The sequence below is a fragment of the Phaenicophaeus curvirostris genome, chromosome Z (genome assembly GCF_032191515.1).
Source record: "Phaenicophaeus curvirostris isolate KB17595 chromosome Z, BPBGC_Pcur_1.0, whole genome shotgun sequence".
Taxonomy (NCBI): Eukaryota; Metazoa; Chordata; class Aves; order Cuculiformes; family Cuculidae; genus Phaenicophaeus; species Phaenicophaeus curvirostris.
This window is the reverse complement of record NC_091431.1, coordinates 51,953,355-51,972,845: the sequence shown is the minus strand read 5'-3', so window position 1 is coordinate 51,972,845 and position 19,491 is coordinate 51,953,355. Positions and strand designations below refer to the sequence as shown.

At 38.0% G+C, this 19,491-nt stretch overlaps 1 protein-coding gene across 1 annotated transcript in view; it reads left to right on the top strand.

Moving 5' to 3' along the window:
* Window positions 1-19,491, top strand: part of HOMER1 (homer scaffold protein 1) — an 88,235-nt gene that overhangs the window by 47,965 nt on the left and 20,779 nt on the right. Inside the window, exon 6 of the mRNA XM_069881218.1 lies at window positions 19,004-19,160. Coding sequence (XP_069737319.1) covers window positions 19,004-19,160 — 157 coding nt within the window. The remainder of the gene's footprint in view (window positions 1-19,003; window positions 19,161-19,491) is intronic.

The window sequence follows — 19,491 nt, the reverse complement described above, 5'->3', positions numbered from 1 at the left end:
AGCATTCCTGCTGCCAGTGTAAGCAAAGAACTGGTTAATATAGCAACTTAGACATAAGTCTTGACCTCGCCTCAGCCAATGTTTTTTTGATGTTGTGAAGGTCATAGCTGTACTGTTCTTCAGCCTCTTGTGCTCCACAGGCAAGAGACCGGTGGTCTCTGGAAGAAGCAGACTGGGAGAGGTTGCTCTCCCCTCCCTCACTGACTCAATTACTGCTGCTTTCTGCACTTCTGCCTAAGCTGCTGGGATCCAGCTCAAGTAGGCTGTCCTTCAAAATAGAACTTCTTGCTAGGAATTTATTAGTTTGAAAGGAAAATCTTACCTTGCCTTTGTGTAATTTTTTTCATGTCTGTGACTTTCCAGATTGTGACAATTTCTGAACACTATTTAAGGAATCTTTGGAGTATGTAGTAAACCATTACAGGGTTTTAAACCAGTTACATGTCAAACAGACCATAATACTGCTCATCCTGCAGCATTTTCATAAGATATTTCTAGTAGTGGAAGAAGAGGTGAAGGGACTTACACATGCTCTTGGAAGAATGGTCATGGTGAATGTGTTACTCAGCTCTCCAAAATGAAGGAACTCTGCAGCTAGTTGAGTTGCATTTTAATGACTGGGGGAATGGATGAGAGCCAAAACTGAAAACAGTCTAAGACTTAAGAGAGTAATTTCACCATCTCCCTTGTGCACCTAAGCATGTTCTAGTGCGGAGCATGTGAATTACCTATTTCCTGCTGTTTATTTAGCAAGAGCTCTAAGGGGTGATTCAGTCAACGTGAACTGGATGCTTGAAATTAGATGATATAAATACCATCCTCAGGGAGAATTGAGCACTCTTGAAATTATGTGTCAAGCACATTCTTAGAAAAAGAATATAATCCTTGTGCAATTCATATTTTTTAAAAACAAGCAAACAAACAAGAAAAAACAAAATTGTACTACTTGTACTAGATAATACTTTCCCCTTTAATCACATACAAAGGAGAGGGGAAAAAACCCAGCCTAAAAAAAATGTCTCACTGTTAGAATGAACTTTCATTTTCTAAAATGCATCCATTGTGTTCAACCTATCCAAAGTATGGATGACATTAAAATATTGTTTGTTAGTACTTCAACAACTGTTAACATTGGCTCTGTGAACTGAGAGACAATTAACACCTAATCAGAGTCTGTAGGGGGTGAGGTGTTGGTTTTTTGGTTGTTTGGTTTGTTGTCGTTTTTTTTGTTGTGTCCATTAATTCACAATCCTTAATTTTGTTAGGTGTTTTCAAGAATACAGTCTTCTGAAATGTGTTGTTCAATTTAGGAGTTTATTCTTAGCACAAAGTGAGTTTTTTTTGTTATTTTTAGCCATTGGTGGAAGAGATATTCTTTTTACTCTAGATTTTCCTAGTAGTTTACTTGATGATGAACCTTTTCTGTTGTGCATTTTGAAACGAGCGTATATGCTTGTTTAAATTTGTGAGCAGTGTCTGTGAAGTTTTTTTATGGTATGAATTGTACATATATTATTTATAATTTGCTGTTTTGTGAGTTGTAAACTCAAACATGCAATCATCTTTTCAAGAAGAACTAAAATAATAGTTATAATGGATCTTAAAAAGACAGTTGATACCTTATGTTTTTTTCACTCCTGTAATATTCCCATCAGTGGTTTTGATATTGTTTAGTGCCATCATAGGAAACCTTTCAACCAGTAAGCTGTAAACTAAAGTTTACCTGGACACTGTGAGGGAGTCTGAGGTGTTGTCTTTAATACACAGAGATATCTCTGGATAAATTTTGCTGAAATTAGGTCAGCATTTCCAACTATAACCTTTGTCTTTTCAAAGATATTTTTCAAAACTGAGAAGTGTCATTAGTATCAAGGAGAACAGTCACCAAAGAAATGGTATAGGTCTTAACGCCCTACTCTCTGGAAAACAACACAATGAGAAATAATCACTTTGTGGAATTGCTTCTTATTTTCAAATCATTTTCGAAACTACAGTTATCATGCGTGTTTCAATTGGAAGCCTCAGTGCATACTTAACCATTTTCCAGCTACCTATTAAAACAGAAACAGAAAGCCAGCAACAGCTGAAGTCACCAGGCAGAAAATACCCATGTAGCTAGTGACCCCCTGAGTCTCAAATGAATCTTTGAACAGTCATGGCCCCTGAAAAGAGAAGCCTTTTTGTAAAAAAGAAAGCAGAGGGGATGTTTTGCAGGACAAATGTGTCTTGCATGATGTTGGATTACTCACTTAACTGTCTCCTCCTCGTTGGTTGTTGTCACAGTTTCGCCCCAGCCCAGCTTGATTGGTAGCTAAGCATGACCAGTTATACTCCCAATTCCACACTCTTCAAACCTTTGGGGAGGAAGAAAGGGAAATGAGAGAAAGGGACTTGTGGACTGGAAGTTAAAACTAAAACAGCTTTAATGAAACAACACTAATAAGAAAGATACTATTAATAAAGAAATAATAACAGGTATACAAATATGTGAAATATTCCCCAGCACTCCATGACTACATCACCACAGATGCTACAGAGCAGGCATGGGGGCGAGGTCCTGGCAGACTCAGCAGCAGGAGGGACCTTGACGCAGGAGGTAGATTCAGGAACGCATGAATCCAGGATCAGGGGCAAAAAGACAGATGAGGTCCATATTGGACACCATCCATTGAAGATGAGAGAATGACCTTCGCGATCCCTCACTTTTATACTCAGTATGACTTATATGGGTTGGAATAAGCTGTCGTTTAGTTTTGGGTCACCTGTCCTGTCTGCTTCTCTATGCAGTTGCAAACCATTCCTCCCCTCCCCGCCTTTCACACACACCAACTCTGCGATGGCCGTAGGAATAAGTATAAGCAATATCCTGTCTGCATAAAAGTGTCCCATGTTACAAATTCTAGAGAGAAACACTGTCTGAAAAAAGTACAGTTCACTTTCAGAAATGAAGTTACTCAGACAAGGTTTAGCTGAAAAGTTACAAAACTGGTTCTACTTTAACTTGAACCACAACAGTTAGGAAAGTGGATGCGTGAAAGTATTTCGTAACCAAGATTATGTGTACCATTCATGCCCATACCTTCACCTTGGGATTAATTCTTGATGAGGAGGTGGGGAACTTTCTTCAGAGCCTTGAATTTGACTATTTGTAACAAGACTTTACTATGGCAGACTGTTCTGCAGGTAAGGGTGTTGCACACATCTGCGCGCATATATGCATTGCCTCTTCAAAGGCGCCTCTTAAAATCGTACTGCAACTGCCACTCCAAAGTATATGTTAGAAGATAAAGGCTCCATGTGGCTGGTGTGTAGCTGCTTCATTTCAAGGACAAATCTTAGTCCACTTATCTTTACCAACAGAAAATATAACAGTTATGCAACCATCTATATGGGTAGGAAAGTGCTAAGGAAACTTTTCCAGACTTCTTAATTTACTTTTTCTGTCTCTGAATGGACTTTTAAGTATAATCTGTTTCTATGAATCTGGAGAATAATGTAGACTTGGGTTTCAGGGTACATAGCAATTATTGATAAGGTTACACAGTTCTAGAGAAAGTAAATTAAAGAGAATAGAAGATTTGTGACCTTCAGATCACTGTTAAGTATATTGCAGAACAATCTCCATCACTATCTTATTTTGATTCTTGTGTATTTTAGTAATCTCAAGCTTCACTTATTGTTAACTTTGGATTATTTTGTAAAATCAATATGTAGAACATGGATGAACTAGTGTAACATAACAGTTATTGTAGATGTGGTAGAATGCCTCTGTCATGTCCCTTAGAAGTAAATGAAATTGAAGTGACACTGAATAATTTTGAGTTTGAAGTCCGTAAGCTAAAAAATGGCTTTAAAAAGCCTCAGAAATCAAGACAAACTTGGCTTTTTGTTAGTTTTGGTGTATTAAAATATGTTATTATTCATACCGATAATATATGCATGAACTACAGCCTTACTCTTTTAAAGCCCATATTAACCTGCCCCAGAAAGCCATACTTTCTTGAATATTTATGAACTTTGTGTCTTAGTCAAGAAACATCTCCAGTTGTTCAGTTGCTCAAGTGCTTGTGTATCTTCTCCCAGTTTTTTTATGAGAGTGATGGGGCACCAAAACAGGTTGCTTAGAGCAGTTGTGGATACTTGGAGTGTTCAAGGTCGGATTGGATGGGGCTTTGAGCAGCACCTTGCAGTGAAAGATGCCCCTGGCCATGGGAGGGAGGCGCGACTAAATGGTCTTCAAGGTTCCTTCCAACCCAAACCATTCTATGATTCTGTACCAGGAATTAGCTTCTTGCTTTACGGAGAAGACAGGAAACAAAAAAACCCCAAACCCAACCCCATCATCTCCATCAAAACAACAAGAAAAGCCCAAACCCTTCAGTTACTGGCTCTTTTTCAAAAGTAGACTTTGTATTTCCAAGTTATTTGACCCCTCTACCCTGCACCAGGTATAGTGTCTGTCTTGCCGGCTTCTCTGCTCTTCTGAAAGATCTGTGTTGCTGCGCGTCATCTGTCTGCTTTATTCCAAAAGAAGGGTTACATGTTAAGATTTTAAAGCAGTAGGGCCCAACCCAGTAGAATACTTGAGGGAAGTATTTTTAAAAAGAGGGGGGAAAAAAAGTAAAAAAATCTGTAACTCAGTACATTTTAGGGAAGGTGAGGCTCCATTGAATGCATGTGATTGGTAACTGTTTAGTCTTTCTCTTACTGATATCAACAAGTTAGCTGAAAAGTTAGAAAACTGTTAGACTTCTGTGTTATCTCAGGTGTGGGTCATGAGATACATGGACTTCTCATATGAGGAGATGCACATGTTTATCTATACAGATATCCACTTCTGAAATCTATTCTGTGTTGTTATGGTTTCACTGCCATCTGGAAGGCCTGATCATAAACATAAAACTATGATGGCAACATTAATAACTGAACAACTACTATTATTGAAGCAGTACAGAGCTCATTTTTCTTGAACTTCCAAGCAGAATATAAATGTGGCTTCATCCTTTTACAACTTGTATTGTATATCAATTTGCTGTATTTTTGTATTCTCTTCAGTCTTTTCTGTATTGCTCACTTCTTAACTGCCCCCTCCCCTTGGAGAAGAGGTACACTTTAAACAGGAATTGGTCTGGCTAGAACCATCTTCTGCAAATGATTAAGCTTAAGAACCTGTCATTAATTCTATTCCTGCGGTCATTTAAAAGGATACAATTACATATGTGGTAGGGGAATTTACACTACATCTGACCTGAATTACAAGATGCCAAGCATCTTAAGTCGTGGAGTGTTTCCACTTTAAGTCTTGGTGAATTACTAATTGTGGGTTCACCAAGCGAGCCCTTGGATCTACAGGTTTTGCCGTTTATAAAGTGCCTAGGTGGTGTTAAACCTACATGAACTAAAAAATTGACTAATTTTTAATCAATTAGATAGCTTTCTTCTAGGGGATTGACCATGAAAGTCAGAGCCAATGATAGCTGGCAAGAAGTACTTATATTTTCTTTTCATTTTGAAAAGATGAGATAGATGTGCTGCTATACCAAATTCTGCTTGGGTTAAAACGAAATGGAGATGGATTGTGAGTTTAGGAGGTTGCTGCAACTCCTATTCCTTTGCTACCTCTCTGATATTGTAGTTAAAGCTTCAGTATTAGCAAATGTAATAATCAACTGTACCTTGAGCAGTTGGTATGGACTCCTCCAGTGGTTACACAGAAAGGAGAATTGAATAGAACTGCTTTAACCCTTCTGTCCCATGGAATATTTTTTACTGCCAGGCATGTGTGGCTTAGGGACAAACTGCGCTGTGCCTGTTGAGTTCTCTGCTTCAGAGCCAAAATACAGTTGTTTGCATGGTGCAGAGAAATCGTGGTGAACTTGATGAAGCCACTTGCTGTCTTTATTGACAGTGTTCAGCCAAATGGATTACCTCTGCCCACTTCATGAAAGAATGCATATTTAAAAACTGCAGTCTGACTGAGCAGAGAAAAGCAGTTCAGAAACTCTTTATATTAAAAATACACAGCATGAGTACTAACAGTATATTTTTTCAAGGAATTGTTTCATCTTTAAATGAATCTCTTTTATAAAAAGAGAGCTTTCATCAAAGTTTGGGGTTTTTTTCCTAGCATTTTCTGGAATAGAGTTGATTGAAATTCATAAACTGTGTAACAGTGCATTCTTTGAGGGATGATTTTGCATCCCTGCGAGAGATGTAGGACCAGGGACCAGGAGTTCTTAATTTTCACATGAAGTAAAAAAGCATGTTTTCAAGGCTAATTTGAAAGATCCACTCTATTTTACTAATACAATACTTTTTGGAGTGTGTAGGTTTGTCAGATTAATCAAGATTGATAAAGATTTCTCCCTTATACAGAGGTAGGCATAACAAGTAAATTTAGATAAGGCAGTACTTCCTTTGGAGAATGCAGTGGCCTGGGTCCTGTGGGGGAATCAGCAAATTCTGCCACATCCATGTGACACTGAGGTCAAACATTTATTCCTGAGGAGCTTCTGCAATGCCTGATGCATTTCCTCCTTGATAGACACTTCAGACTAGTCATATGCAGTGCCATCTAAGGATACTTGACCTCTCTTAGCTCTTAAACATCTAAACCTGGGGCAGATGAGTTTCATCCACTAAGCCTTCTTTACCTGCTCCAGCCTTAAATTATACCTCCTGACAATGTTATGATCCACAGTTGTGTTTCCTGTTTTCTAACGGAAGTAACACAGTGTTCTGTTCCTGTCATTGTTGTCACCTTGCCGTGGCTCCATGGTGGGCAGTTTCATTCACTGTCCCTACTATCCCGATCATGGTTTCCATCCAGATAGCATAAGCCCCTGGAAGACTAGTGTAAAGCTCATTGATCAAGTAAAAATCCAGAGTTGTTTATTGTAAACCGTTTCAGAATGTGTTTGAATGCACAAACAGTATTCAGGCTCCACCTGAACCAGCTGTGTTATTGAACAGAATTGTGTCATGCTGATTATTTTCTGTCACATTGTAGTAGGCAGACCCCGGCACTGGAAGTTTGATAGTATCCACCTACTTTCTGCAGGCATGGGTAGAGGTTAGGGGCAAGCCCACATAAACACATTAGTCGAACATTTGGCTGTCAAAAAAATGAAGTACTTAATGTATTCTCTTCTTGAGGTCAGTGTTAGTTTGAAGAATAAAACGGGGAAATTAACATTTCCTGTTGTTTTCCATCAGCTTTATGCTTTAGGGAAGCTTTCTATACCTAGAGAATCACATCTTGTGAGTTCCTTTAATATCGCTGTAGATGCCAGTGACATTTTGTAGTACAGGCAGAGAATGACTTGTGTTGATCAGTTTTGATCATATAACAGGGGGCTCTGCTGAGATGAATTTAAGTTGCTGAATAGTACTTTGGTGAGTTGTGGACAACTGGCAATTCATAAGCATAATCAAAGTGTTTCACAGTGACACCAAACAGCCATCAAATTTAGTCTGTAATGAATTGGGTTGGCGCCAGTCAGCGATGAACTAGAATAAGAGGAGTTTTTTTAATCAGTTCTAAAGCCATTTGGCAAATGAGAGAAGCTGGAACTGGCTGAAGGTGATGAAATAAAATGTCTGGAATGTCTAGGATGGTGTTTTCTCAACTACGTAATAATAAAACATTACCTGTGGTCCATTTGTTGTGCTGAACTTTATTTGTAGGGTTGTTGCCTTTGCAAATCTTACTCTGTAGCACTGTGGTGTAATAATGTTCTGACTTGATGTCATGAAATGCATAGGGCTCCACTTCAAAATGAAAGTTAGAGTAGTGGAAGCTATTCCTCTGGGAGACTGCAGCCACATAGGAAATTTGAGAAGTAATTTTATTTAAGCAACACAGCTCAGACAAAAAAGCCCTGAACAAACCAAAACCCTAAAACTGAATTGACTGAATTGTAGTAAGTTACCCAACTCTGTAGTTTTCCAAAAGAAGGAAAATAAAAGTTGTTTTCCCCTCACTGTGGTGAAAATAGATACAGAAGTAAGTTATAAGCTCATTGTCTGAAGCCAAATGCTTTTTCATGTAGGCAATACGTTCAGATTATGTTGGTCTGAATTTTAAAAGTTAAAATTTCTAACTGATCACTGTGCATGACTCACTTGCTTGTTCACTTTATTTAGGAAATACTCTGAAATTTAAAATTAAAGTAATTACATGACAACACTGATTGCATAGCACCTTCTTCCTACACTCTCCAGAGATTTTAGTATTCTTGCTTAATTGTGCTTTATCACTTCAGGGATAGTTTGTGTTGGGTTTACATTCAGCACAGTAGGAGGTTTGGGAAAACTGCCTTATTAATGTCTTCACATCACACTGTTTGCCTTACCCTTTTCCTAGTCTAGGTGCTTTGTCAGGGAAGGTGAAATAGAGCTCTCGATATTAGAAAAAAGACATGCTGAAACAGTGCTGTGGCACATAGGTATGGCATTGTCAAAGGATGGGAGCCCAGAATTGCTCTGCTGTCTGTGAATTCACAACCAGTAAACCTCATGTGCAAACTTCAAACTCTTGGCATCCCTGTTGGGTCCGTGACGAGTTAGTAAAACGGGGGAGGGAGAGAAGTGGGAAGCCAAAATTGATATTCTTTGAAATTCATGTTGCATGAATTAAGTGTTGAATTGGTAAGAAAGGATCTATAATTTATTATATTTTTAACTTCCATCTGAGTTTTTGAGCCAGATTATTTGGTCTATGCATTATTCTGAAAAGAAGCTGAAGGGAGCTTAAGATCGCTTAGTCTAGATATGGCAAATAAGAACTAGCAACTACTAGCAAATTGAGGAAAGTGCCATGTTAGTTTTTTTCCTTAAAAATTAGGATATTTTACAATAGAGGTGGGAGAGACACTTGTATACGGACTGTTTTCTCTGGGTGTTAACCTGTAGTTCATAGAAAAAGTGTGAATAGCAGAGCATTCTCATGTATTAAAATGAATCTTTTTTTCATCCATTTGATCTCTTTTTAGTAAATTTTACTCTAAGATCAACATAGTGCAAGAAATTTAGTCTTTTATTGAATTCAGGTTTGGTTTTAAACAAGGCAAATTTAATACTTTTGTTCTCTTAAAAGCTGGGACGAAAAAACCCCCACGAGTGGTGGTATCCACTTGTAAGTGTTACAACTCACTAGCAAGTTGTTTTCTTCAAGCCTATACAGTCAATAAATGTTTAACTGTGATCATATAGTTCGTGCGACTTATTGCTTGTTCTTCCGAGTACTTCTGGCTGCTCCATAGATGGTTTAGTTTGGCTCTCATGTAGGCTATTAACTCTTAAGTAATTGTATGGCTATCACAGGAGATAAATGAAACTTAATTAAATTTGCCATGCTGTCATGTAGCCTCTGTTCCTGTAGTGGAATAAAATTATTTTGTCATCAGCATGTAACTGATAGATCATCTCCTGCACTAGCTGTGCAATTAATGCATGTCGTATTTGGATAAGCAAAGTAGCAATTGTCATATTTTCATAAGCAAAGTGGCAATTGTTATGCAAAAAATTAATTGCAACAGTAGTTAGTATTTGATTTTGTAAGATAACCTAATGCATTAGCTGAATGGAGGACAATTAGACATAATTCACAATCTGTATGCAACTGCCTAATCACATACAAGTATTTCTGTAGGTCACTCTATAACATGTCTTTCTATTGCTGATAGTGGAGTTCTGAGGCCCTGCAGCTGTAATAACTGTTCTGCTGCGTTCAGTGCTTGCTGTGAAAGTAAGACAAGAACCAGCATTAGAGAGTCTTAGAGGCTAAGCTCTCCGGTAGTGTCACTAACAGAAGGTTCAGCTAAGATCTAAAATAGGCACTTGCAAATCTTTAACATTCAGCCACGCGTAACAGCTGTTGTCTTCAGCAGAGGCAGAACACACTGCCATTGTTAAAGCTGTGACAGTACCTAGATACACAGGCAGAGACTGTTGCTGAGGATCTCCACTCCTTGCTTGTAGTGTGTGTGAAATTTACAGGGTTGGGAGAAGACCCTTTAGCCATCTCACTGCTCTGTGTGTGGCTGCATTTGCTCAGAACATACCTCATACTGTCTTCACTCTTTAGTTGGAAGCTGAGAATCTCAGCTGAGTTCCACAGAATCAACCTGTAGCATCAAAAGCCTCATGGTCCCCATCTATATGTCTAAATAAAATAGACCTTGGCACCGAGGGCTGCGGGCTGAACCATTTCCACATCACTCGATGCTGGATCTTTTCTATGCCCATGCAATGTCCTCAAGCTCTAAGACAAAGTTACTATTGTACAGGATACTACTCCGGTTCCACGTACCTGCAATGATTTGAGGGCTGCGTTGCCACCCACTAGAGTGTTGTTCTTGCAACAAAAGGATGGATATGCATTGTGTGCCTGAAGTGTTTCAGATGGGCACGAAGAAGTTGCAGGTCGCATAAAGCCTTTAAAGACTCTAGAAATGGAAGGGCACTAAACCTGACTGTGTGCAAACTGTGTGTGGGATCTGTCTGCCCTGCTGACATGGACCAGGGCAGTTTGCAGAGTGTGATAACTCCCCACCCGATATGAACTTCAGAAGCTCAGGGCTTCCTGGCCCTGTATTACTCAGTGGTAGAGGTGTGGTCTCTGGGTAAGAGTTGGTCTTTCTCCTTAACTACCATAACATTTTTGTGGTGAAGCTAGGGAATTCTCTCAATCCCACTGAGATGTAATTGAGACCACAGCTCTGTCAAACTCTCAAAATCAGAATCACACTCAATAAATAAGAGCTCATGTGAGAGAAGTGTAGGGTAGTCAGGTACTCCCTTGTCTGTGTTACATTGCTGGCAGTGCAGGTTGGTTCAGTCCACACACAAATTGTTCTTAGTGGTAGAATTTTTGAAAGAAACAGAGGGTTTTGTCTAGCCAGGAGCTGCAGCAAAATTGGTCTCCACTAAAGCAAAATGTGAATTTACAGTTAAGGCTCTAAATTCTTCTGTGTTCAAAAGAGTTCCAGAATGACAGCAGTCATAATTCGGAGCATTTTAGTGTCATGGTCACCGTGTCGTGGTGTCTGAGTTGCCAATAACCACTTCATCTAATTGCTTTCCTAAAAAATATCAAGTGCCATGGGAGCCCAATTCAATTTCGCTTTCTTTGCAGCCAAATACCTAGTCATTTTAGAAAAAGTTGCTTCAGTTTCTAAGTAACTTAGGTTGCTTTTGAAAATACAATTTTGGTGGAGTATTTGAAGTTTTCAGCACCATAACAATGAGAAGAAATTATGCTTAGTATTTATTGCACAAAAAGTCTTATTTAATATCAGTTGTGAAAAATGAGATACATTACAGACACAAGAGTAAGCTAGCTCCAGTGATACCAATAACAAGCTCAGTACAGGAGCAAGGGCATTTTTTGTTTTTACTTTTTCAGAGCGTGTGATATAATTCTAGGTCTGCAAGGTCTTTCAGGCATGAGAATAAAATACTTGCAGTGATACTGATAAGCAATTTCAGTAAGGGGACAAGGGCAATCTTTTAAAATTTTTCAGAGTATGTGATAAATGTTAGGTCTACAAGGTTTTAATGTTAGCTAAATGCTAGTAAAAAAAAGCTGGAAGTGAATTAGCTATGCTCACTCTTGCAAAAAACTAAAAGTTGTAAGGCACAGTTACTGATTTTGGTTTGTACTCTATGGCCTTCATGATATAACCTAGTGTCTCTTCACTGTGTAAAAATAAAGGACTAAAACAAAAATGAAATCTTCTTAGAAGAATAAAAATAAAAGTTGCACTTCTTCAGAGAAAGCAGGGATTTTCTTATTGCTACTGTGATGATTGAGGTTAAATACAGGTCTTTTGCATTGTGACACAGTGTTCAAAAGGCATGCATAAAGCTGTTCTTAACAGTGTAAGTTTAGTGAGAAATAGGGTTTAAATGTCACCTGTGTAAACACATCCAATATACACTTGCAGACAATACAAGAAGCTTGGAAACATCATTGTTTCTTGTGGAGAAGAGTGAGTGACTCTTTTTTTGTCCCCACTGGAACTTGGATCAGAACTGGGATCCAAGTCCTTGATTAATAAGGATCATAGCTGAAGCATTAATTTTATGTTAATATCCAGTCTTTTGCGTCCCATGGAGTGCCTTTCAAAAGCTGTTCTGTTGCTATTGATCTTAGCATTTCAATAGCAGTGAACACTACCATACTTGGGCATTTTTCTCTCAGGCTTTGTTGTCTTATGCAGAAATACTGTGCTGGTTACCATAGAGAATATTTCTGTGAAATTTTCCTTCCTTAAAAAGAATTTAATATCTAGATAAGCTTCTGTATTGAAAGGTAATCTGTGCTGTGATGGTTTCTGTGGGCGCTGTGGTGAGTGAAGGCTGTATTACAAAATATAGAACATGGATTTAGGTGGTGTATCTAAATAGTCATCAGTCTGCATTGAATAGTGATCTGCTATATAGTAGAAAGAGTGTACTTCCCCAGTGAGTTGATAAAGCATAGCACAAGAGATGCCTAAGAACAGAACTGCCTGTAGCAGAGCTGGAGAACCAACTCATTTTCTGTCTGTGGGCTTCAAGGGTACTTGGGATAATTCAGAATCCAAGAGCATGGTCAAACTAAAAGGCTAAATGAAAGTGGATGACCATATATGAAATACCTTAAAAGAGAAATCTGTAATAGCTCCATAAGCACCCCTCTGCTTAAATTTGCAGAAAAACCTCCTGTGCTTTTGTCTTCTACACTGATATAGAAATTGGGAGTTCATGCATATACCGTTCCTTTGAGTTGAACAAAGAGTTGTGCAAAAACCTCCCAAACAATATATGCTAGAGTGGGATAAACCTCAACATTTGTAGAACATAATAAATTCTTAGAAAAGCCATACTCTCACATGCTCATTTCAGCCATTCAGCTGCCTTTCTCATTTTCCAGTAGGTGTGTGTGTCTTTTTTCTGAGTTTCTTCAATTATAGTACAATATGTTTTGAGGGCACTCTTCAGCTTTTTTGCTGTGATTGAATTTGTCATTTAACCAATCTAAAGAGCTGATTCACAACTATGTTTCCCTGGTTTTGTGCTGATGTAACTCCATTGAGATCATATAGATATTCCTTATCCCAAAGGGAAGAACAGGTCTTTCATGCTCTGTTAATGTTCCTTCCTCTCTCCCCAGGGGAGCTATCCTTCTTTGCTAAAAAATCTTTCGAATACCCTAATTAAGGATAAGGATCTCTTTGAATATTAATTAGTTTTTCATTGGCCTCACTCAAAATATTTGACTCAAAGCAATTTGCTGGTAATTTTCTCTTGATTATAAGTTTGAGAGGATTTACCCTTTTTAAATAAATTCCAGTTTATCAAATAAGACTTCTTTTGTATATGTCCAGTTAATCACAACTAGAGATAAGACAATAAGCAATAGCTGTAAAGAGGCAATTTTGTTTTGTTTCTTAAATTTTCTTCGTACAAAAGCTGTAATTCCTACCATAGCTTTCCCTTTTTTTTTGCTGGCCTTTAATTATTTAACTATACGGTAGATGTATGTGTCCCTCATGCACATAAATTTGAAGTCTTTTGAGTTGCTCTCTACTGGGCCTGTACAAGCAGACAGCTTTGTACACAGTCTAATGGCAGGATAATTCAAAAATTTTCTCTCTGGCCTCTTTCTGGAATAGTGGGATAGGACCTGATACGCTCCACTGCTCTTTCTTCAGCATCCATCTCATTCTAGGACTCCTAATTCGGTATAAATAAATAAATATTAAAAAACCCCGCAACCCCAAAACAACTTTCTATTTCAAATTTTGCTTTGAATTTTCCAGAGGGAGAAATTTCTGCCTCATTACCAAGGGCATATGGTACCTTGAACTAGTGGAAAGGCAAACTCTAAACCCATTGTACTTATATTCTTGGTATCATGAAGTAATTTTACATATTTAATAGATGGCCTCAGAAGATGCCTTTTAAAACAGGAAAAAGGGTGGCATTCCCAAAATGCCTTTTTAAAAGTCTCGTAATTCAGGATACGAGGTGGGGAGATTATATCTCATTCTCAGTGTGGACGAGAGGAGGATTCTTGTGAGATTTTATGAACACCTTGAGGAATGCTGCACTCATCATCTGTGCTAGCAGAGCCAACATTCCCATCTAATAAGACTGTAACATCATTCCAATGTAGGCAATAGCAAGAGTAGCTTGTTGCTGAGATCTCACCCTTCCAGCCTGAGACCCCTGCATTATCTGAAGCTTATTTCATATGGAGGATTTCATAAGGATCTTGTGGAGAATTCCTTCCCAAATGCACCAAGAAGTTCTACATAAACCCAAACCCTTGTCTTACACTCCAAAGAGAAGAAGCTACATTATTTGAGTTTACTAGAGCTCCCAGATGCTACTGTAACAGCATCAAATGTTTCACAATCTGGCTTTGCTTCCTTCAGTGTAAAGAGCTGCTCCATAAGGCTGCAAGGCTGTAAGGAAGGATCACCCGTTGTTGCTAGTGCAGCTCATGTTTTGTTACCAGCCAGTTGACTTTCCTCTCCCACTGGCTGGTAACACTCACTCCACCAGACTCTTGGGCTGCTTCCAACACATGCCACTACTTATAATCTGGGCAGCAGACTCTGCTCTGTTCATATTTTTCCATTCTTATGGATGTAGTTACCATACCAGGTGCCAAATTTTGTAGTGGAAGTACTTCATTCTCTGCTCAGCTGACTTCCTCCTCATTTCTGCTATCCCAAGACATCACTGCTCACCACACATCTGCACTGCAGATCACAATGATATCTGAAGAATTTACATGCTTTTGAGTATCTGTAGCTCTTTGAAACCATGACTACACTATAGTAAGAAATCAATTTTTAAAATCAATTCACTTTACACAATGAATCCAATGTTAAAACCCATAAAATATGAATTAAACAGAATTCAGCATACATTTTATTTCTAGAAACTAAAATAAAGCTTCAGCCATATTTTATAGTGTTGGTAGTGCATACAACTCAGCAAACAATGAATAAGCAATACTGATTCAAAAAGAAAAAAAATGTCTCTTGATTGGAACTGCTTTTGTTTCTTTGTTTCATGAAAACATCTCTCAAAATAACTTCATTCTGAATGCAACTCATTAATATGTGCTCCCTGCCCCCTGCCTTGGCAAGCCTTCTCCAACTGGCTGAATGTGGTGACTGGAGCTTTTCGGATTATTTTTTCTTAAGTGACCTACTTTGCAGAGAAAGATAATCATGCGTTTATAGCCTCTGGCCCTCTATTCAGGTCACAGATGGACAGACAGCAGAAATATTCCTCAGTGACTTACTGGTGTTGTAACTAATCCCCAGTGAGAAAGGAGATTGGCCAGATGTTAGTTGGTCAGTATTACTTAAAGTATGGAATATCATTGGCCCTTGCTTTAATTTTCAGGGGGTTGTCACAATTTGGCTGTATAACAGCCAGCAGTTGTTTGAGGAATGCTTTGTGGTTGTGTTCGAGTTACTGCATGCCATAGATGTTGAATATCTGACTTTGAATTCTTTGCATTTGTGGTGAGACACCATGCTGCTCTGTGTTCTGACTATGGACGTGTTTGATGCTACACAGGTAGCAGATACCATGGCTGGCACCAAAAATAGGAGATTTTGGAGAGTTTCGACCTTTTGCTGACTAACAAGTGCTTAGGATCCTATGAACACTTGTCATTGTAGAGATAATTTCCTGTACAATCAGCCCTAAACCTCTTATATGAAGGCATTTTTTTGTATAGCATGGTAAATTTTGCCAATAAAACTCATATTTTGCTATTATCCATTAAAGGTCCATCCTCCCTATTGTTTTTGGCACTAATATACTGAGATATGCAAAACAGCTTGTTCTCTTACTTTCAGATGTTCAGAAGTTTCACAATGGAAATGACCAGGCTTTATCCTCTATTAGGATATTTTTAGATGTTTGATAGAGCTTTTCACACCGAGGAACAGGCAAGAGGCAGGACTGTTATGGATGCCACTTTATTTGAAGGCCCATCTTGAAACTTTGAGTATGCCAGGGAGTCAATGGTGTTAATTCTGACAGGTATGAAGAAATAACTAATAAAATGGTGACACCTCCAGCAAAGAGATGACTTTCAGAACAAACCAAAACATGTATGCAGATAGCATTGTTTCACCACTGGACTGCAAGATGTTTATGCCTGTTTATTCCTCTGTCCTCCAATGCATGCACACAGCTTTGCTCTTTGCATCACAGTGCAAAATTGAGAGGTGTTCTGGTAGGTGTTGCATTGCAGTTTGGATCACTTTGAGCACTGAGTAATTGTTTGTATTTCACAAGCGTTCTAGAGCACAAGTATTCTCAGAACACATGAGGAATGATTTTAGTTTGTCAAGAAACTATTTGAAAAAAGTAAGTCAGCACTGACAGGATTGATTATATTTTAATCATACTAAGATTTTATAAAACAAAAAATTTACATTATTGGTTCTGCGTTTCCTGGTATGATATTCATCACGTGGTTGTCTTTATGTCAGAGAATGAGGAGTTTTGTAAAAAGAAACAGTGTAAGTCTAAATAGTTGGGATATTATTGTGTATCATCAGATACAAATCTAGAATAATTTAAGTAATATGTTTCTATTTTATGGAGCCATAATACAATCTGTAGAAGATACAGTAGAAATTATTTGTAGAAAAAAAGCCCATATGTGCTACAAACAAAAAACATGCGTGTTATAGTGGACGTGTTCATGCCCACTCTGTAGATTTCTGCGGGATAAAATGTACAATCGACAAATAATACTGGTGCATTCCTGCTGAAAACAACCAATTAGGGAATATCCAACTCTGAAGAAATCTTCCAGCTTTTGAACTAGCATAGCAACAGCAGTAATGGAAAAAGCATGCTTCGTGTTTAATGCTGACATTCTAGTATACAAGCAATAACTTAGAGCTCTGGATTGTTTTCTTGGCAATGTAGTAAGGACACTGGGCAAAGGTGAAGGTGAAGCATGCCGCAAATCCCCCTTGCGTTATTTCTCAGGAGTATCTGAGAGTCTGTCTTCTGGGTTCTTCCTGGCCTAGAAGTTCGCCTGGTATCATTGTGGGTATACAAATGATTACATTGGAAAAAAAGTCCATTCACTTCCCTGTTTGCTTATTAAACTAGGATATTTGTGGTCAAACGGTTCTTGTCATATAATTGTCCCAGATACAAAACTTTTGGTCTGCTGTATTACATCAGTGTAAAATCTTGTATGTGTATTTCTGTGAGAAAAGATGAGGAGTAAGGCATACTTCATTGTGTCATACACACACGATTTGTTACTACCAAGTAGAGCTACTCACTTGCATGAAATGGCTGGAGTGGATATTTGTTTGCCAGATCAGTATAACAAGAAGGAGTTACAAATATGACAATGAAGTAGATTTTTTTTAGGATATCTTTTTCAGAATTTGTTGATCTGCTATAAGTGAAAAGTAAATCTGATTAGAGAGAGGCAAAAGGTTGCCCTCATTTTTTAATATGTGAGTCAGTGTTCACTGATGAAGTAACACTATCATTATTTCAGCTCAGTCATTTAAGATGTAAAATTTCCAGTGGTGAACTTCTGAATAGTTGAATAGGTCATGACATACTAGAACAATTTGAAAGAACCTGTGTTCCTCTTCAGAAGGAACTTACATTCCTGTTAAGGGTATGAAGCAGCATATTTGGAAGGAAATGCTGAAGTGTGGAAGAAACAGACATCATGTTTTAGTGAAGCAGTAGATGTGTTCTGGATTGATAATGAATGTACTTTGGTGGCCGGGTAATTTTGAGTGCCTAAGGAGTATTCATAGGAGTCATAATGCTTTTGAAATATGCTTTGGTGGGATGGGCTGCACGTATGCATGAAATAGAAGAAAGAAACTGTGGACAAAATTATGTCAGAATGTTTTACTGCTCATAGGTACAAGGTTCAAATAAACCTATAAACTTACATGCAAATAGTAACAATTTAGAATGACATTGAGCATATTAAAATATATTTATGATAATAGTAAGATTATAGTATTTCCTCATAAGTAATCACAAACCTATATACAAAATAATTTTGGCCAGAGTTACTGATCTTTGGTTTTCAATGGTGCCTTTAATAGTAAGCCAATTAGATGAACTATTTTCTTTATGTATTTTCCATGTAGGTATGCACTTCATATACCGTTAGCATTATGCAAGTAAGCATTAATGAGCTATTTGCATGTTAACATATTCACCTGATGTGTCTGAGATGCTTTTCCTTGCATACTGATTTTAAAGATAGGGTCTGTGGATGATGACAAACTAATTACCTGTGAAAATTGAAGCCTAGTGCTTGCTCAGAGGATAATTAAACTGTAAGCAGGGATCGTTCCTCCATGGGCTACTTTAGTAAACCCCCAACGTTGGCATGCTCTTTGCAATAAAGCGTGATCTTTACTGATATTACTGAGGAAAAGCATATTAATAGTAGTACGGTGTTGAAATTCAAGGTCTTTGAGTTTTCAAGTCCAAATTAAATATGGTATTTAATAAAGAAAGTATATTTCAAGGATAGAGCATTTGCACTAAGACTGCTAAGGTGTAGTTCTGAAGCCCTGCATTAGCTCTCTTTACTCAAGTTGGTGACAAATCTTTTTCTACAATATATTCATAAAGTAGTAGATCAAAAAGCACTTTCATTCAACACGTATGTATTAAAATAGTGACTAACCATATATATTCTAGAATTACAGTGTTGCTTTTGGGAAGCTGATGTGGATTTCATAATCCTTAGCATTTTATTTTAAAAAATCCCTAGTAAACTGGGAGAGTAGGTGTTGTTTGACAATAATGGCATATATATATTGCGAATTTTTAGTTTTGATAATCTGAACATTTGGAGTCTCATTTGGACATGTAGTCATAGGATTTTTGCATAATTCTATTTTTCCTGGATATTTAAAAAACTTTACATTTTATGAAAAAAGGGGTGCTTACCATTTTCATTCTGTCTATGCAGTTCGACAATCAGCAAGCATTGGGAGGCGGAACTGGCCACACTGAAGGGTAATAATGCTAAGCTCACAGCAGCCCTGCTGGAGTCCACTGCCAATGTAAAACAATGGAAACAACAACTTGCTGCGTATCAGGAGGAAGCAGAACGCCTTCATAAGCGGGTAAGTGAAGGCAAATAGCCAGGATCCTTGAGGTACTGACTGTATTTGCTCATTTTCAAGTAAAACAAATAAGTTTATCGCTGGGGCTTTAGGCTGATCTTTGAGACAGAAATTAATGATTATTTTGAAGTATACATTTCCATTGGGAAATTCTTTCCTTTGTACCACTCCTTTTTCTGGAAGGGATATTGTTGCAGGAAGGTTTATCTAACCTTATGACATTTGTCAGTTTTCACTCTTCTATTTGAAGCCATCACATCTGTTTGCAGACCGCCAAAGCATTGCACTTAAGTTCTTCTTGCATTTAAGCTTACACAAACTTGACATCAAA